Raw genomic sequence first — 21,475 nt, forward strand, 5'->3', positions numbered from 1 at the left:
TACACTTCTAAAAATTTGAAACCACCCTCCCTTCTTTTCGTAGGTTGACAATGCCGTACAGATACTGCGCATCAAAAAGCATACTGTATGAGGAAGTAGGTGGAGGCAATGATACAGCAGCAGCAAAGACATATCAGAATAGAAGACTGAGAAAAGAGGAAAATGAAAGGAACGTAACGGCAGATAATCTGCCCGTATCAGAAGCCAAACTACTTGTGATATGAGATAGCTGAAGTAGGACTTCCAGATTTTTTTTTAAAAAAAAAAAAAACATGTTAGCAACAACCATGAAAGGAGGCTCAATATTTGAATTCAGTGCTAGGAAAGGAATTTTATCCATCCTCCCCTCCCAGCCATTATCCCAAATAAAAATCCTCCTTAAATTTACTATTCAGCTAAGGTAAATAGCATAGGCTTCAAATGCTACCAGCATGTTTTGCCCCACAGAACATAGTACAACTGTGGGAGGGAATTTTAACTGGTGAAATGACATACGGCAAAGGGTTAAACCCACTCCCTCTATTCCACATAACTAAATAACTATATGTTACAGTTACACTGCCAGTGGAGAAATTGTTCATGTGGTCTGTTCATGTGGACTGTTGCAGGGCAATCATAAGATAACTTCGCTGAAGAGATGGGGGAGTGCTGAGTACAAGCAGATTTAGCACTGGAAGAAATGCCATCAAGCTGGACATGGCCTCTTCATCCACCTTGCCCCATGCCACTAAGTCTTGCACAGAGAACATTCCTCTAAGGCAGTGGAGTGGGCTGTTTGCAGTCATACTTTGGGGCTCGCGAACAGATGTGACATTTAAAGAAATGTACAGACAGCAACTCAATTTTTTTTTTTACTCCTGCTTTTCTGATTGATTCTGTCTCACTCTGTTTTGTCCTTTTTATGCTTTTCTTTATATTCTTATATTGTTATTTTCTGATGCACTTGTACAGTACCTGAATTATTGCGGTAAGTTCTCTTGCAGCAAAAGGTGAGACAAAAGTGCTTTAAACAAGCAAGCAAAGAAACAACTCAAATGTTTCCACTACAGATAAAATCTCACTGTACAGGGGGAACCTGAGAGGTTGGGGGATATAAAATGAAACAAAACGCATTTTACCCATGGAACTTTTCTCTGAAGTTTTCTATGCAGGTTATGTGTGAATTGAAGATTTTGATTGCCATGGACATAGAGAATCTTAGCAAATGAAACTGCTGCAGGAAGTGTACTTTTCATACTTTACTCAGATGGCAAAGAACATGTTTCTACTCTAAGCCAGGAAGTTCAAAAGGGTGGCAGGAACTGGTCTGCTGCCACGTAAGTTGATTTACTTGTTACATAACCAGGGGCAGGGTTAGCCAGTCTTTGGGGAATGCAGCTTTCTGGGATTGGTGCCATCAAAGCCTTTTATCTCATGACCCCACTGTATTGCTCCTTAGACTATTACTGGAAATCAGCACTACCAGGAGTAGCTACGCCATATGTTTGAGAGAATGGAACTGTTAGTTACAATCATAGTTCAAAGTCCAGGTTTTTCTTTTTCAGTTTGTTATTGTTACAGTTCCATTTTTAAAGTTACTATTTCCCTATTTCTCAGGAAGTAACTGTGACAAACCCAGACCTACTGGGATATGCCACACGTTAACTAAGCTGCCACCAACCATTCCCTATAAGAAGTCACACAGACCAGGGATGGATTTTCAACAAATAAAAGAATAAGGTTTATTTAAATACAACACACAGGGAAAATAAAATGATCAGGTGAATAAGATATAGTAACGTGGCTTAGTCTCATTCATACATGCATACAGTTTGGTTCACACAGAACACTTAACTTGAAGCACAGACCCTGAACCTATCAGTTCTGGCTAACCAACAGACACCTGAACCTATCAGGTTGGTACTGACACACAGTAGTACCCTGTCTGACACACAGACTCCCACACCAGCTTCTTCTTCCCAGCTGCTGCTTCTTCACATCCCAGCGTCTCAACTTCTCCACACACGCATCACATATATATACAGTACAGCCCCTCCTCCTGATGTCCCGCCTTCCACTCCCCATAGGATGGAACTTTCCCTCCAAACCCATGACAGACAGGTAACATCAGTGCTGTATGTAACAGTAACCAAATAAACACTTCTTAGTTTAAAAAAAAACCATCACATTTCTACAAGCTGCTTGACTTGTGATGCAGAAGATACTCTCCTCTAATCCACCTTATCATCACCTCGGTACTTACAACCAAGTATAAGGCAGCAACATGAGCCAGTGCTTGGAAAATGACACTCCCTCTATTCCACATAACTAAATAACTATATGTTACAATTATACTGCAAAAGATGTTCTTCTTGTTAAGTGACATTGATAATGTAAGTTATACCTTTGTTACTGGAAAAAGAAATCAATTTTAAGTAACTACTGGTTTGTAACTGGCTACTTCCAAGCTCTGGTTGGTCTTAATAAAGGTTTTCTCCTATAGATTTTGTATTCTTGCCAGTAGTAGGTACAGGAAACAAAGTTGGATGAATTCTTCCTCTTTTTGAGTTGATATTCAAAACAACCAGATGAGCCCTAACTTCATCTTCACATTCCCTCTTAGCTCAGCAAAGCTTCCTTTCCTGGTTAGAGAGTAATTTCTCAGCCTTTCAGATTAGAGAATAATTCACTGTCAGATCTTTCCGAGTAGTAATGTCTGATAGCTCATCTTTCATCTCTCCTGAGCACGTCCTACATGAATGGAATGAGGGGTGAACAGAAATACAACTGGACATGTGACCAGGAGTGAGAAGAAATGGGGAAGGCTTCTTCCAAAGAAGTATTTTATATCCCATCCCCGTATTCATGGGTACTGTTCTCATGGATGTGTTGGTGTGTGGTGCAGACATCAACCAGAGTCAAAGACCGTGAAGATCAATACTGAGAGACATTGGATTAAAACAGATTAAAATATCATTTTAAAAGAAAGAACCGCATCATTTTAAAAGAAAGAACTGTGCAAGTAACTGTCACAGAGATTTCTAGAAAAGTCTATCCCTCTTTTGAGTAGAATAAAATAATTAAACAGTTTTTTGCTTTTTGTGCATTTTTCCTACTTCCCCCCTGCCCTAGCCTGATGAATAAGCAAAAGAACAGATGGTTAAAGACAAAATAAATGGGGGAGGGGAGTGAATGAAGGAGATGAACTTGCTAACTAAAACCCCTTAAGAGAATGGGTTGGAGAAAACACATAACCATTTAGAGCCGACATCCGAAGCCACAATACACGTGAAGCTGGCCAGCCACTGATATGAGAGTAAGTTTACAGTGCAAAGCTTCTGGAAGTCAAAAATTGGCCAGCTGCATGCTGTTCTCCAGGGGTTGTCCAAGCGTACTAACACCACTTCTCCATTCTTTGGGGTGGTTCCTTCTATGTCCTCCATTACAAATCAGCACAAGTCAAACAAGTGGATGTACTTAATGAATCATACAGGATTATTACCCTGTTTCCCCGAAAATAAGACCAAACCTGAAAATAAGCCCTAGTATGATTTTTCAGGATTCTCGTAATATAAGCCCTACCCAAAAAATGAGCCCCAGTTAAGTGAAACCCCGCCCTCCATCACTGTGCAGCAACAAGATGACATGAGTGTATTTGAATAAATGTAGATTGTGGTATATGAAATAATAAAACATCCCCTGAAAATAAGCCCTAATGTGTTTTGGTGCAAAAATTAATATAAGACCCTATCTTATTTTCGGGGGAACATGGCAATTGCTGTCTGAAACCTACTCCCCTTGAAAAAGTCTATTATTTGGCCAACATTGTCCCTCCAGTACTATATGGAGAGGTGCTAGCAAATAATGAATGAAATAAGATGGGGTCTCCAAACTACAGCCTGCGGGCCACATCCACCCCACCTTGCCGTTTTATCCATCCCATTCCCTTCTGTGTGGGTATCCAGGGGGGCTGTCGGGGGGCTGGTATCCATGCCAGGGGGGACGTGCATGCATGTGTGTATCTGCACACATATGTAATCTAGCACCAAAGGTAGTGTAGCACTTCACAGATATCAACACCCTAGACGACAGCTAAAATTGAGGAAAATTTTTCTGCACATATCTCAGGCTCTAAATATAAAACTAGAAGAGGCTAGGCTACCCTTGTGAAGAACAAAAACACACCTTACCAAATGGATGAATGCTGAAGAGTGTCTGCCACCAGTACAAGACCCTAGCTGGACTATGTGGAAGTCACTTAATGTCTTAATAGACTTTGAAATGGAGAAGATCAAAGAATAATCAAGTCAAATGGAGTTACTTGGATACAGGGCAAATTTCCTATGACTGTGGAGAAATTCAATCAATGTAACAGGTATACTCATGCAGCCTATGCCCCACCACATGTACAAAAGATCATCTAGCAAATGGCTGAGATAACACTATTGAAGTAGCCTTCTTCTTTTCAAATATAATCTAATTATTTCAACATTTTAATGTTTTACATTTTATACATTTCATATATATCCATAATTTAAAATTGTGCAACACTCTGATACAAAGAAATAAAAGAAAGACTGGTAGGAGAGGAACTAGAAAAAAAGTCTGAACTTGAAGTTTTGCGTACTTCCGTTAATTTTGGTTGGTCCTAGTAATGAACGGTATTTCTTGCCTGCAGATTTAGGTTTTGTTTGCACTAATAGGACTAGCTTTGCTTATAACAACAGTCTTACTACTGATGTAAAAGCAAAATTTCTAGAGGTGTTTTAAACCACTTGTAGGTGAAATCAGGGAAAGCCCGGTTTCGGTTTAGAGGCAAAACACCCATCTAAAGTCGTCTTTGGAGTGGAATCCTTGGCTTTCAAAACGGGGCCTCTCTTAGGTGACTCTGCTGTAACAAGAGCAGCTACCGTTAAGCAACGTTCACTCCATCGCAACCTGGAAAAATGACACACAGGCATCCCTGTAACTGTGAAGTCACCCCCGTGTTTCAGAAATGAGATCACAGCTTGAGGCCATTTTACATTTCCATATGCAGAACGAAGTGGTGTTAAAATAACTAATAACTTCGCAACTCTTAAGATTAATTATTAATAAGAACAGAGCGAGTGTGTGCGGGGGGAGAGGGAGGCACGTTTTCAAACCATCCGTTTCTCCCCGCCCCTTTTCTTTATTTCAAGCAGTGATGTAACAATAGGATTTGAGCTGTAAATTTCCATATGTCCGAATTAAAAATGCGTAGCAGCCGTCTTCCCCTCCCCCACAACCCTTCCTTTTTTTTGCTTCCCCTCCCCATATTGCGCCTTCGCTCTGCTAATTACTTAATGCCTTTGTCATAGCCTTGAACTAATATCATAAATGATGCCGCATCGACTGAAAGCCGAACGCGACAAAATTAGCATCCTCGGAAAGATCTAGCATCATCCAGTTGCCGAACAAACAGCGAAGGGGAAGGACTGAACGCTGCTCTCGTGATCTGCCGCGTTCAGGCTGACTGGAGTTCACGTGCCTGCAACCAGTCCTTGATTTTCACGCCCCTTACATGTTTCATGAGGATGGTTATGTTATGGCGGGGGGGGGGAAGAGAAATTGGACGAGGGAATTTCCCTTTTGTCTTTCTCCCCGTTTGAGATTGTGGATGCTGAAGGACATCACCCCAGCCTCACGTATCCAGATGCCTAAGAGAAGACTTGACTGAATGGACCAAGAAAAAGAAAATGGAGTCCATAATAAAAAAGAGGGAGGGGGAAGGAGAGTCACGACTGTCTCCTGGAGAGGGAGGGTATATCAATGCCGAGGGCACCGCTGGAAGAAGAGCTGCAAAGGGTGGGCGTTCTGCTCGAAGGCCGCCTCCCTCTACCAGGAGCACAATCACCTTGCTTCCTCCCCCCCGCTTGCCGTTCCTTCCTCTCCCCCGTCCCACGCCCCCGTTTCCCTCCCTCTCCCCCCCCCCCCCGTGTGCATCGCAGAGCTACGCGGAGCCCCAGCCTCACGAATAACCAGAGCAACGGGGACCAATCAGGGAGCGGCGGGGCCGCAATATTACGGTTGTCTGGGCTTTCGGCCAATCAACAGAGAGGAAGGACGCCGCGAAGAGAGGGGAGGAAGGCTGGCCTGAGGGGGCTGGGGAGCGTGCGGTGAACGCGTGCGCAGGGTCCGCGTGCCGACGGGCTATAAGAACCTCGGGGCAGGCGCGCGCCGCGGACATTGTGCAGGCGTTCGAGAGAGGAGAGGTGTCGCCTGCGTCCGTTTTGCGCTCGTGCCGCTGCCGTTTGTTTCTTCTGCTTCCCGCTCGCTCGTTCGCTATGAAGACCAAGTTTTGTAACGGCGGGGCCGACTCTTCCCCGTTGGGGCTGCTCCTAGGGTGCCCTCCGGGCCCGGTCTTACCCGCCCTCACCCAGTCCCCCTCGTCTCCATCGTCGCCACCTTCTTCTCACACCGAGGCAGACGCGAAGGAGGTGGGGCTCCGGGGACAGCCACAGCTGCAGCAAAACCACCACCAGCAGCCGCTGCCGCTGCCTCTCGCTCTGCCACCGGCCCCTCCGACCCCTCCTTCCCCTCCGGTTGAAGAGCAGCCCGACCCCCGGACCCGCCGCAAGGCGTATCTGTGGTGCCGGGAGTTCCTGCGGGGGGCGTGGCGGGGCCTGCGGGAAGATCAGTTCCACATCACGCCCATCAGGTCAGCACCTTCGCCGGGGCCGGGGTGGGCGCGGGTCGTGGGGAGGCGATGCATCCGCCTCAGGCGTGTCCAGCCTGTGGAGCGAAAGCCGCGGTGCCTCTTTAAGGAAGTGTCGGGAGTGCTTCTCTAGGATTAGAGGGACCGGTTGCTGGCCATCTGGCTGGAGGCGGCGGCGATGGCGATGTTGCCCCTGGGTGCGAGACTGATGGCGGCCTCCTTTTGCTTTCCTTGAGGGCGAAGGAAGAGGGAGGCGGGCAGCCAAAAGCTGCCGTACCTGGCGCCTTTTGTCCCTTCGAGTTTCGCTAATCGCGAGATGGCGCGGTCTGTGCACAATGAAATTCTAAACCGTGAAATTCTGCCAGTAGGGAGGCTGCTTTCACAAAGGATACTTCTTTAGTCTGTAGGGAGCGGTGGAAGGTCAGGAGACTTGTGTTCTTCAGAGGAGGCACCTTAAGGGTAGTGAAGTACCTGCCTGTTGGCATGTGGGAAAGAGATTCATAAATTTCAGCTTTTAAAGGGGTAGGGGAATCATCGAAACGTATGATTTGACTAATTTCTTACATCCTTCCAGACCGGTATTTGCACTAACAGTGTAAAAATCGAAGTATTTTGAGTTCTGGAAGTGTAAAGCACACCATTTAGAGTAGTTTTTTTCCTACTTTAGTTGCCTTCTTGTCAATACTTCAGTTGCAATGGAACAAAAAGTCCCAGGCTACAATGCAGTAGCCACAGTAAGAATTTAAATATTACACCAAGTTATAGTACAAATAATTAGTAAGCTGTCTTAAAGCATAGTTTCTTATTCTAGGGAACAGAATTGTTTTCAGTTCAGATTCTTACACCAAATCATAGCTAAGTTTCCTTGAATGTAATTAGACTTTAATCAGTTCAAAATGTTCCTAGTTCTGATCTTTTAGGACCACACTTACATATCTTTTCTCCTGCTTTAGTCTCCAGAGAGGTCCTTGAATCACTCCAAAAAAATTTTTAACTAGACGTGAGACTAGAATAAGTAAATCTTTTTTCAAGTGATCTTCAATGCTGATATAATTGTTTCCATTTTAAGAATAGTTTTGAGCAATGTAGGAGTTCCATCTAAAAATAAGTTGGAAGCTAGTTCTATAGGAAATGGTACAGGTGTCACCTGCGGTTTATCATATGTGAGAAATGTGTATGTGGTGCAATAGGCACATATCTGTTTGCAGTGTAAGTTGATTTCTATACAAGACTGTTATAATACGATCTAATGGTTCAGGGAGCCCTATGGTTTATTTCCATTAGTTAAGAGTCAAAAGACAATATCTTCCGTTCTTACAGGTGTTCACATTTACAATTAATTTGAGTTGTTGGTTATGTGGTGGTAGTTAAATAGGTGTTTCAGGAATGCAAATAATGTAACTGATTTGAAGGGAACATTGTTTTAAGTTTTGGTTGCGCTTCACTCTCAGTATTGTTTCTGACCAATGAAAACTTGGTATGTTGCCTCTATGTGGAGCCTCTTTTTTGAATGAGATTACTGAGCAGTATGAGTCATTTCTTGGCACCAGTTCCTGTAGTATGCATACCACTACTGTATGTAAGCCTGTTCGCCACTTATTGCTGTCTTGTCTGCCAGTAGTGAGTAGAGGGCTGGCTAGCATACAGTATTTATAAATAAGGAATTGAAAACAGTTTATTCTTTTTTGAATAATGTAATATTAGATTTTTTTGTGGGGTGTTCTTTCAGAATTGTCACTTAAATTTGAACTTACGGTACTTTTCTTTATCTAGAATGGCCAAGTAGTAAATATACATTAATTTATTCTTAAATCACATCTTAGTTAATATAGTGCTTCAAAAGTAGTTGAATTGACAACTTGTGGTCCATCAGGTAGGTAGGTGACTGAGCTACTTATATAGTTTTAGAGTATTTACAAGGATTGTGCTGAAGTAAAAAAAGTCTTAATAGAATTGTTAGACATTTCTTGTAGCCCAGTACTAAATCTATTGACTTGGAAGTAAACACCACCAAACCTTGTAGCAGACCTTGGAAACATTCCAAGAATAATAGCTATCATATCTATCTTTAAAGTTTGTTGTAAATTGGCATATTTGTCTTAAAGTTCTTTACAGTGTTTAATGTTAATGTTGAATGTCAATTCTTTCAGTGTCATTGTATTCTTGGAGGTTTTTCTTTTTATTCTTTAAAAAAGGATCTTATGAATCCATTGGAAGCTTATTTTGAAATGAACCATCTTAATGAGTTTTAGGAATAATCAGGATGGCTTCTGCAATGAGAATTCTGTCATAGTAAAATTAAATACCGAAGTAATCAATATGCTGTAGTTTGTTTAATGTATTGTGTTCAGATTGGTTCACAAAAAGAAATGAGTATAGTAACAGTGATTAGTTATAATACATAATAGCGTGAACTCAGTTATAATTCACTAAAACTTCCAAAAGTTTAAGAGTAACACCAGTAAAGCCAAAATCATATACACACACTGAACAATTCATATTAAGAGATGTAGTAAAAAGTATGCTCATAGCAAACTCAAAGCAAATGTGAGAAAATTGGTCAAAAATAACAAGGTACTTCGTAGACCCTCTTCAGACAATGGAGAAGGATCCGTGTCACTAGAATCCTTTGTCCTGAGGCAAGATATGGTACCATCACTCTTGACTGAGTAGCAGAGCATTAGGAAAGGCAATATTGTTGTAAAAATCACATAGGCAGAAATCTTCATTAAATAAGGAAATAATTGTTGTTTGCTCGTTAAGTCGTGTCCGACTCTTCGTGACCCCATGGACCAGAGCACGCCAGGCCCTCCTGTCTTCCACTCCTCCTGGAGTTGGGTCAAATTCATGTTGATAGCTTTGATGACACTGTCCAACCATCTCATCCTCTGTCGTCCCTTTCTCCTCTTGCCCTCACACTTTCCCAACATTAGGCTCTTTTCCAGGGAGTCTTCTCTTCTCATGAGATGACCAAAGTATTGGAGCCTCAGCTTTAGGATCTGTCCTTCTAGTGAGCACTCGGGGTTGATTTCCTTCAGAATGGATAGGTTTGATCTCCTCGCAGTTCAGGGGACTCTCAAGAGTCTCTTCCAGCACCACAATTCAAAAGCATCAATTCTTTGGCGGTCAGCCTTCTTTATAGTCCAGCTCTCACTTCCATACATCGCAGCTGGAAAAACCATAGCTTTGACCATGCAGACCTTTGCCGGCAAGATGATGTCTCTGCTTTTTAAGATGCTGTCTAGGTTTGTCATTGCTTTCCTCCCAAGAAGTAGATGTCTTTTAATTTCGTGGCTGCTGTCACCATCTGTGGTGATTATGGAGCCCAGGAAAATAAAATCTGTCACTGCTTCCATATCTTCCCCTTCTGTTTGCCAGGAAGTGATGGAACCAGTGGCCATGACCTTATTATTATTATTTTTTATGTTAAGCTTCAGATCATTTTTGTGCTCTCCTCTTTCACCCTCTTGAAGAGGTTCTTTAATTCCTCCTCAGTTTCTGCCATCAGAGTGGTATCATCTGCATATCTGAGGTTGTTGATATTTCTTCTGGCAAGCATAATTCTGGCATCCAGCCTTTTGCATGATGTATTCTGCATGTAAGTTAAATAAGCAGGGGGACAATATACAGCCTTGTCGTACTCCTTTCCCAATTTTGAACCAATCAGTTGTTCCATATCCAGTTCTAACTGTTGCTTCCTGTCCCACCTATAGATTTCTCAGGAGATAGAGAAGGTGGTCAGGCACTCCCATTTCTTTAAGAACTTTCCATAGTTTGCTGTGGTCCACACAAAGGCTTTTGCATAGTCAATGAAGCAGAAGTACTGGTAGATGTTTTTCTGGAACTCTGGCTTTTCCCATAATCCAGCACATATTAGCAATTTGGTCTCTAGTTCCTCTGCCCCTTCGAAATCCATCTTGTACTTCTGGGAGTTCTTGGTCCACATTCTGCTGAAGCCTACCTTTTAAGATTTTGAGCATAACCTTGCTAGCATGTGAAATGAGTGCAATTGTACATTAGTTGGAGCATTCTTTGGCACTGCTCTTCTTTGGGATTGGGATGTAAACTGATCTTTTTCAATCCTCTGGCCACTGCTGAGTTTTCCAAACTCGCTAGCATATTGAGTGTAGCACCTTAACAGCATCATCTTTTAAGATTTTAAATAGTTCCACTGGAATGCCATCACCTCCACTGGCCTTGTTGTTAGCCATGCTTTCTAAGGCCCACTTGACTTCACTCTCCAGGTTGTCTAGCTCAAGGTCAGCAACCACACTATCTGGATTCTCTGGGACATCCAGATCTTTCTGGTATAATTCCTCTGTGTGTTCTTGCCACCTCTTCTTGATGTCTTCTGCTTCTGTGAGGTCCCTCCCCTTTTTGTCCTTTATCATGTCCATCTTTGCACAAAATGTTCCTTTAATATCTCCAATTTTCTTGAACAGATCTCTGGTTTTTCCCTTTCTATTATTTTTCTCTATATCTTTGCACTGTTCATTTAAAAAGGCCCTCTTGTCTCTCCTTGCTATTCTTTGGAAGTCTGCATTCAATTTTCTGTAACTTTCCCTATCTCCCTTGCATTTTGTTTCCCTTCTCTTCTCTGCTATTTTTTGGCCTCGTTGTACAACCGCTTTGCTTTCTTGCATTTCCTTTTCTTTGGGATGGTTTTTGTTGCTGCCTCCTGTACAATATTACAAGCCTCTCTGTGTCCACTAAATCTTGTTCCTTAAATCTGTTCTTCACCCCCACTGTGTATTCATAAGGAAATAATACGTTTTAGTTAATGTGCATCTTCATTGTGAGGTGGGATACAAATATTTATCGTAACATTAGACATGAAAGAATTATGGAAGCAGGGAGCTTATGGCTCATATTATGCCTCTAAACTAGAAATGGGCTTGCAGCATATTTTGTGTGTAATTTATTATGTCAGGTAGGATTTGGCTATGAGTGACCAAAGAAATTGGGGATTACATGGGATCATGTTGCACATTTTAGTCTGACAAATGTGAATTTAATCTTTCCTTGATATTATGACACTAGTCACTGAACTTCAAGTTTTCATTCTATTCTGCATGTTGATACTAAAGTATCTCCAATAGTAGCCAGTGGTGACAAACTGGAATCCTGTAACTATTTTGGAGTACTGTACTGTACAATTCAGTCTTAAGGCCAGTAAAGCAGCTTTCGTTTGGTATGATGTAATATCATTTGTATTAGTTAACTTAAAGGTCTAATGCTTTCTAGTTTTCCTCATCTTGCAATTAAGTGGGATAGCTCCTGAGTTACTCTGGAAGAACGCAGGACAAACTGTGGTGAGCAAATATAAAACCATTGTTGTGCAGAAGATCATCTTTTTCCATTGTGAGCATCAGATTAAATTGATCAGTTTATATGTTGGAATCATACCAGAAACGAGCATGCTGCGTGTACTCTATTTGTTGTGCTTCCGCCAGTTGTCTTAACATTTTTAGTTGGTCTGTCATAAATATTGTTTTAGAGCTCTTAGTAACAGTACACTAGGATAAGTCTGATAAATTCTACCTGGTTTTACTACTAAACAATATCTAAATACACTTTTAAAGAATTTAATACATTTTGGACCTAAGGGCATGGTTACTCCATGAAAATGAATAAGGAGAGGGATTGAGGTTTTTGAAGTTGGTTTAAAATTATGTGGTAGTCGTGGTTTTTTAGGCTGGTGTATGTGTCTTCTTAGAAAAACTTTTAATTTATTTTCAAAAGTTGGGGGAAGCTACCTGGCGTTTTACAACAATGGCATTTGAGGCTTTGTCCTGTGCCCACCTACCTTCGTGCTGGCTGCATCTCAAAGCTACACTGACACTGCTGCAGTGATGTTATTTTTTATTTTTATTGTTTTAAAAAATTGCAATCTGGAATAGTGCTAGGTCAGTATGACAGACAGGAAAAAAACTTAAGCAGATTTCCCTCCAGCCCATGCACGGGGAGGGAGGCAGGGCGCACGCACGCGTGGCAAACTTGATACAGATTATATTGATAGAGGTGTTCACATATGCCAAAATGATTCAAAATAAATCAATTTCACAAATGATTTCAAATATTTTTATTTTTTTATTTTTATTTATTTATTGTATTTATACCCCGCCTATCTAGTCATTTCGACCACTCTCTCAACAACCATCTCGCAGCTGAGTAAAATAACCTCATTTTGCAACCAAAAAAAACAACTTCCCAGGCAAAAAAATGCATGCTTTCATGTATGTCATGTAGTCACCTTTTAAAAAAATGATTTCAAACATGCTAAACCCAATTCAAATACAGCTTTTTTCTGCATGTAACTAGATAAAATTACTACCTAGTTTTACTACTAAATAATATTTAAATACTGTAGATACTTTTAGAATTTAATACATTTTGCACATACCATATTTTCCATGTATAAGATGCTACTTTTTCCTAAAATCATTACACAAAAAAATTGAGGGGTGTCTTTTACACAGAAGTAAGCTGAGAACAAAACGGCCCATACCTTGCCTCTGTAAACAGGCTTCCTTCAATTGTGAAGCTTAGCTGCCTCAAATCAGGAGGTTTAGCCTCCTACAGTCAGGAGACTTAGCTTCCTCCAATCATGAGCCTTATGGAACTGCTGTCAGCTGATGCTGAATAAACCAACGGTTGGAGGTGGAGCTTGTAGACAGGGCTCAGATTCAACAGGGACTCCTAATGTCCGAGCGTTCTGAGCCCAGAGGCTGAATACTCAAAGCTAAGTTTTCTTAATATTTTTGTTAGAAAAGTGTGTGTGGTCTTATAAATGGGGGCTTCTTATAAATGGAAAAATACAGTACGTTCAAGTATTGATAAAAACTTGTATTGCAAGGGGCTGTGCTGATGAGACTGGGTAAATAAAAAAATTGGACAGAAGAATAGTTCGTGAATGATCAGTTGATCAGTGCAGGCTTTGGATTGTTGATACAGTAAGCTTTCATACAGTGATTAAACTATACACCGTTCTTCACAGAGGAGGCCTGAGCAACATGCTGTTCCAATGCTCATTACCTGATTCTATAGAGACTGTTGCAGATGAACCACGCACTGTTCTTCTTCGTTTATATGGTGCAATTCTACAGATGGTGAGTATTTGGAAGAGGAATGGGTGGGTATTTAAACATTTGATTTAGCATAGGCTTGAAAAAAAATACTAACATGAAATATTTGAGAGTTCTTCAGATTTATTGGTTTCTTATTGTTTATAAACTGCACTGCTTTGTACATAGATTTCAAATGAGAGGTAATTTATGCTTTGTTGGGTGTTGTCAATAATGCAAGGAGTTACTTGGAGCCAAAATGTTAAAAATGTTATTATTTTTTATATTTCTCTGTTTTAAGAGATTTGAGTTGAGATACAGTACTGTTAGTAAATTTATTAACTATCTGGAACTGGATTGGCTAATTAATGTTGAACATATGTCAGCTTACAGATCTTTTCCAAAACTTTCCCAAGGAAAGGCAAACCAGGACTTTATTACAGCAGATCTAACACAGCCTGTAATAATGGTGCCCCAGTTTCCTGTTTTCCTTTTCCCATGTTGTTGCTTTGTAGTGTTTTAGAACTAGTGAATAGAAATGAAAATGTAAAATGGATAGAGCATGATACTTTAACTGTGGCCATGCACAGAGGATTCTTACAAGCTCAATTGAGATGTTTTATTCCCATGTATTTATTTAGACATTAAATGCCTACCCTTCAGTTGTACTCCAATGGCAGATTACACAGATAATAAAAGGGAAATGCAGAGAGACAGCACTTTATTGGCAGCAGTTAAAAGCAACCAAAATATTAAAAACATTAGAGAATAAAATACATATTTATATGTTGGTGTAAATATAACTGTGTGGGTGCTAAGTAAACCTCTCCTGAAGAGAAACTAGTACAAGCAGGCTACTGCCACAGTGATAGCCATCTTTCTACAGTAATTTCTCTCCAATGTACTTCAGATGCAGAGGCGTGTAGGAGAGCCATTAAATAATGGTAAAGGTAAAGGTTCCCTTTGATATTTAGTCCAGTTGTGTCTGACTCTAGGGCACGGTGCTCATCCCCATTTCCAAGCTGCAGAGCCAGCATTTTGTCCGTAGACAGTTTCCGTGGTCACGTGGCCAGCGCGACTAGACACGGAACACGTTACCTTCCCACCATGGTGGTGCCTATTTATCTACTTGCATTTGCATGCTTTCGAACTGCTAGGTTGGCAGGAGCTGAGACAAGTGTCAGGCGCTCACTCTGTCGCGTGAATTCAATCTTAAGACTGCTGGTCTTCTGACCTTGCATCACAGTGGCTTCTGTGGTTTATCCCACAGCACCACCACCTCCCTAATAATGAGGGGTGGACTAATATGTGGCAGGCTTTCTTTTAAGTAGGTAGTTGGGCCCCACGCTGTGTAATGCTTTTAAAAGCGAACACCAGTATTTCAGATTTTTGTTTAAAATTGACTGGAAATCATAAAATACCAAGATGTTCTGAGTAATGGATTCTGATTAGTAGCCCTGCAGCTACTAATCACTGTTACTGTTTCTGAACAAATGCGACCATAAATACAGTGCATTGTAATAATTGGTCCTCAGTTCATCAGAGAATAGATAAATGTGGTCAGTCTAATCCTGACAGCTTAGTTTAAAGTAGCCTATGGTGATGAATGATGCTTTATACTGCCAGGACCAGTTGGGACATGGAGTCTCAAGCATCTCAAGACTGTGAAGCTCATCTGCCAAAGCTAATTAGATTATGTTGGTCTTGTAAGAATCTACTACACATGTGCTGCATTTGCAATGATTGAAACATTTTTGCAGTGTTTATGCTTAACCAGAGAATATAAATTACATGGGTGTAATTCGGTGTCCTTCTACTTAATAATAAATCCCACTGAACTCGGTGGGCCTTGTCCATAAATAAATATGCATTATAATGTGCCTCTTGATTAGTAAATTATCCAGTAAAATCCTGTTTATAGTTTTGTGAAATAGTATAATGAAATTGGATTTGTAAACTAATAAGGCATGCACAGTAATAATATTGTCTGCTATCCATGTAGACCCTGACATGAGTATCTCCAGTTGTAGAATTAACAGAGAAACCTCAGTGGCTGTTGTTATTTCTGAGTATTATATCCAATAATTTAGCATTGATTCTACTTTCTTAGCTATTTTCTAAACATGTACTTAGTTGCATGTATACAACACTATAGAATGGTCAGCAGAATGTTGGCTGTATCCATCACGTACACATTAACATGGTTAGTTATGAAAGTAACTATAAAGCACATGATCTTGCAGAAGAGTCTTAGACTCTGTTCTGAAGGATAGTCTATTTCAGTTAAAAGGTGATTTCTTTCTCCTGCACTTACATTATCTTAAGAGAGTGCAAGATGAATTCCACATTAACACTGAACACCAGGTATATGCTCCAGATACTTATAGAAATGGAGCAGATCCCTATTCCCTCAGAGATCCCTTATAGTGAGCATTTGATTTGGTTTCTAAGCAGTCTCTATTTGTCCTCAGACTCATATAACTTAAATATTTAATGTCCGTGTGGTGAAATAAAAAGGCATACATGATTTCATGTAACTGAAAATATTCAGAAAGTATTACCAGGGCATGAATTAGTGACTGATTGTGTGAACCTTCTATTCTATTTATATTACAAAGTATTTCATTTGGAATTCTGCAAGTACAAATACATTTTCCTTTTGTTCATCTTACGCAGTATATTACAGTGAAATTGTGGCCTGAAGTATTGGTAACTAGGACTACCAGCTTAACTTAATTACATTAACTCTGGGTACTGAATTGACATAGTTTTTAAGCCATATAGTTTTATTAAAATTTCAACAAATTGGCTGATTAAATTTTAAAAATTAAGCTACCTCAAAGTAGATAGTAGAACTTAGTGCATTGCAATGATTGCTGATGTCAATGTAGAAAAAATTAATTGGTTTTGAGGACCTTGATATTAATTCCTGTAGATTTTCTAGCACATATGTTGTAATCATAATACTCTGAATATCCACACTTGAAGAATCATACTCAGAACATAGGCAAATCTCTGCTGTCCCTCAGCTTCCAAATTTTTAACATACCTATTGTATGTATTCATGAAGAAAATCAGACAAGAGGTCTGGAGTTTTCTTCAGAGTAATTTGGCCATTCATTTGAATGTTAACATCCTAACTATTTTTCTTCATATGCAAGATCTTCCAAGATATCTAATTTCCTTTATTTCCATAGTGGCAGTGAAATGACTGCTCTTGGTGCAGTTCACTAAGGGTTAAGTAAGCAGAAACAGTCCTAAGGTAAAACTTTCAGATTATATTGAGGATCTCAGCTTTAAACATTTGTCTCTTCCAGATCAGTATTTAATGCATAAGCAAACTGTTTTGCTGTCATTTTCCATTTTTTGAGATTCTCAGAAAATTTGTTCATTTGCTTCTATATAGGAGCAAAGAAAAAATCAGAACAGTTAGTATTTATCAAAGTCTTAAGGATGAAGTTTTTAATTACAGGTATAGATAATCCATTATTTTTCCTATGTTAAAACTGATCTCTGTTTGCCGTTTAAGTGGCAAAAGATCTTGGACCCAATAGAAGTAGAATGTAAATTATATTATGTGGCTGGCTCTTACAGAATACATTTCTATTGTTATCAAATTTTTTAAAAATTACAGTTCAAAGTTTTATTTTATCTCCTATATCAAGAATTTTAAAATATAGAAAAATACGTAGCAAAAAAGAAATACACTGTTATTTACAGACTGAATGTGACTGTAGTTTGCTTATCATAAGTTTCTGGAAAATACAAATGTCAGTACATGCTGTTCAATATAAATTGTTTAAGTTGGCTAAAGCTATTATGAAGAAAGAGAATGGGGCCTTGTTTAGTCATAGTAGGTTTTATTTGTACATGTATGATATAAAGCCGGGAATTGAGCTGAGCTGGTTGATCTGTGTAAAAATTGTTGTCAATCAGCCTGAAATTAATTCAGAGAATCTATGAGCACACAGTTGAGCTAGTTTTTTAAAAAAAGACTTCTATACTGTATGTCCTTTAGAAAAATTGAGGTTCTAATTAAACATTAGTGTGCTTGAAAGGCAAATCCCTGTGCTGCATTTTAGTTTCCTTTCCTTTATCAAATGGAAAGAACATGCCTTCATAGCAGCCAATCATTTTTGTGCATAGAAATTAATTGGAATTGCTTTTGGCCTCCATGCTCAACTTTAAAGGATTCGTTTTTGGAAATCACTAATTTTATTTATTTTTAATTTTTTTGCAATAAGGAAACTACCACTGGTTGGTTTCTAAGCCATAAAGGCATTTATTTGTCAGAGCAACTTGAAATTGAGCTAATACTGTACCTTTAAAGAAATTAAAATTTATTACATTGCTGTGATCACTGTATTAAAGTGGTACTTAATTATAGCAGAAGTTTGTGTTGCTCAGAGAACTGGGAATTACAGCTTCCTTTCTGTCCTTAATCTCCATGTGTGAAACTTAGTTCTGCTGTTAGTCACAGCCGAATCAGAATACTTCATACAACAGGAACCATTTAAGGCTATGTAGTATTCCTGTAGCCTTTGTCGTTTTGGTCATACAGAGAACAAGATTGGCAGAGTATTGACTTTAATTCTGTGGTATTGTTTGGAACTAAGTGACTACTGTGTTTCCCCGAAAATAAGACATGGTCTTATATTAATTTTTGCTCCAAAAAACGCATTAGGGCTTATTTTCAGGGGATGTTTTGTTTTTTTCATGTATAGCAATCTACATTTATTCAAATACAGTCATGTCATTTTCTGATTGCTGCACAATGATGGAGGGTGGGGTTTCACTTAACTAGGGCTTATTCTTGGGGTAGGGCTTATGAGCATCCTGAAAAATCACACTAGGGCTTATTTTCAGGTTAGATCTTATTTTTGGGGAAACAGGGTATAGAATCCTGTACTCTTAATACTCTATTACTGATGTGATTCTTGCTCTTAATGTCTTGTAGCACGGAGTAACTGCAGACACCTTTTATTGGCAGATAGTCTGATAGCAGAAATCTTGCTAAGGGGACATTTGTTTTGTTGGGTGGCATTAAGGGTCATCTGAGGGTAATGTACCATTTTAGTTGTATGTGCATGTGTTCTCTGCTGCAGGCTTGTCCATGCGATCGTGCCTAGAGCACTCTGGTTTCCAGGTGACAGACACGATTCACGGTATAGTATGAGATCTCTGAAGTTGGAGCATTCTCTACGGGTTTAATTTCTTTATGGTTCAGAGTGAAGAGATGTTGTAAATGCTTGTCATGAACGTTGTTATAATATTCAGAGTTAAATGGGAGCTGTGAATGCCAAAGTAGTGAATTAGACATACTGTACTTCCTTCTTTCTGCTCCCTTAGAAGAATGGTAACTTGATCAGAAGTAAAAAGGATTAGGAATGTCCCTGGGTTTTATAGGACCTGAATCAATAACTCATCCTATTATCCTTTTCCTGAAGTGATACTGACACTTCAGAAATTTAAGTCCCATATTGCACCTCCTGTACCTTCTTTTTGGGGCTGAAATACAGAATTGGATATGAAACTACCAGAGGCTATGGCTCACCGTAGTTGGTTTGTTTCTTTTTTAAAGGTTAGGTGTGAGTCTGCTTGTGTCCTCTGGGAGCTCCACAAGATAAATATGCCAAATTTTCAATGACTTTTTTGATATGACTTGTCTCAATAACCTTTATGATTGCCTCTTTGCAAGTATGCTCCTAAATTCTGTACTTGCGTCTTGAACTGGGTCTAAGTATTGGTGGTCTAGATTTCCAATCTCAATAAATGCTTTTTCCACCCACAAACAGAAAACGTGAGATACATTATTGTTACTGTTACATGAAAACCCAGTACAACTAGAACCAGTTTTATATTTTGGATGTTGTATTTATTAGTCTGATTCATATGGTCACCAATTGGAAATGCTGCCTTAGTCTGCTCTATGTGAGTAGAAGAAAACTGAACTTGATTTCCTCAGACTAAAGTACAATAATATGCAATAATGAATATTAGTAGTTTAGTTTGGGTGCTGAATTAGTGTTGCACCTGACTTTCATTTTTAATACGCCTCATGGTATTAAAAAACATACATTGTATCCCATAATAATTAAAGAGGGAGCCACTGCATCTCAGTTTTATATGAAAGTCTTATGATATTTTTTAATACTACAAAAGTAAACCAATTTCATATATTCCGTGTCTCTTGCTTCACCAGTCAATTGTGGACTATTATGAAAAACAAGACAAGTTAGTAGCAGCTCCATGTGTTTAGAGATTACCTATCTGCACAGGAATTCCTCTTAACTGTTGATCAGTTCTTGCTAACAAGCAAAAAGGAGACAGCATGATTTCTGAAGCTGCAGACATATTAAATAGATACCTGCTCATCTATGGTCCTTGCTGCTTGGTTCAAATCATTACCAACAGCCTTATTATGCAATATAATCCTCTTTTACCATTGTTTTTGTTAAGAACTATACAACTTTATTGTAATCTTCTTGGAGCTTGGCCATTGTCTGCCTAGTAAGAAGGCAGTGGGTTGCTGCTTAGACATATAATCTGAAATGTAAACATACTGATTCGGTGACTTTTGCCTCAGAATTCCTTGAAGCAAAACTTCAGCAAAATCTTGTTAGCATTAATACTTGCAGACCATCTGAATTGCCTGCCATTTTTTGCCTGTGCAGAAATCCAGCTGCTGCACTCAATGTTTTTCATTATATGGAAGTCTGCTGAAGTAAACTAATAGTTTGGGAGATGAATCTTAAAACCAGTTATTTAGATACTAGTTGTGTTCTCTTCTGTGTTTTTGCACTGCAACATCCAGATTTCTCCAATAATTTGCAGGCAGAATTCTGAGAAACATCTGCCAAACCCAAATCTGCAGACTTTTAGAGAAGATTTTTCAAGTTTGTTACCTTCAGTGCTGACTTCATTTCCTCTCACTTCCCCCTTAATGCCACAGTGCTTCCTGGGAGTCATAGTTCTTTGGAAGGCACCCTCATAGAGCCTAGCGGGCAGCAAGACTGCGACTCCCTGCATCCTCTCTGCTGGGTTAGTCAACTATGCCAGCGATCATGTAACTGATATTTGCATGGACAATGATGGGAATCTTGCCACCCATTAATCTTTAGAGGTTAGCTTCAGTGAACTACAGCTCCCAGGAAGCAACATGGTAGGAAAGAAAAGAGAGTGAGGGAAAATAAAGTCAGCATACGTCGGAGATTTAAAAAAAAAAAACCTGAAAGCTGTTTTCTAGAGATCTGTAGATTTGGGTTTGGGAACTGTTTCCCAGAATTCTGGGAGTTGTAGTAAAAAACAAAAACAAAATAGCAAGTCCCTAGAAACAAGTCTCATGGACTCAGTATCGTTGTCTTCTCCTAATTAATTTGGACTGAGAGACTAGAAGGGCAATGTAGCTTTTGTTATAATATTTGAATAGCCTACCTCTCCCTTTTTCTTTTCCAATTTGGCTCACTTCAAAACTCATCCCACTAGGATAATTTAAAGGTTAGTTGGGCACCTATTTCAAAAGTATAAAGATACTGATGAGGAGTCTACTTCTGTGATCTGATCAAGTTAACATGAGTGCCTATTAAGGTCCATGATAAAATTTCTCTTAATCCAGTTTGCTTCTGATAGACTATACCATCATAGGGGAGCAGCAAACAAACTATTTGGGTAATGTGCAACTTTGACCGCTGTTCAAGGAGCTGCAAGTTGAGGGGAAAATGGTCAGTGATAGAAATTTTTTTGTATAACAATATAG

The 21,475-nt window shown here is 39.6% G+C and overlaps 1 protein-coding gene across 1 annotated transcript in view; it reads left to right on the top strand.

The window, feature by feature from the left end:
• Positions 1-6,149: 6,149 nt before the first annotated feature.
• CHKA (choline kinase alpha) overlaps positions 6,150-21,475 on the top strand; it is a 29,373-nt gene continuing 14,047 nt past the window's right edge. The window contains exons 1-2 of the mRNA XM_020784117.3: positions 6,150-6,658; positions 13,653-13,764. Of these exons, the coding sequence (XP_020639776.3) occupies positions 6,285-6,658; positions 13,653-13,764 (486 nt within the window). The 5' untranslated portion in view covers positions 6,150-6,284. The remainder of the gene's footprint in view (positions 6,659-13,652; positions 13,765-21,475) is intronic.

Source organism: Pogona vitticeps, chromosome 1 (assembly GCF_051106095.1).
Source record: "Pogona vitticeps strain Pit_001003342236 chromosome 1, PviZW2.1, whole genome shotgun sequence".
NCBI lineage: Eukaryota > Metazoa > Chordata > Lepidosauria > Squamata > Agamidae > Pogona > Pogona vitticeps.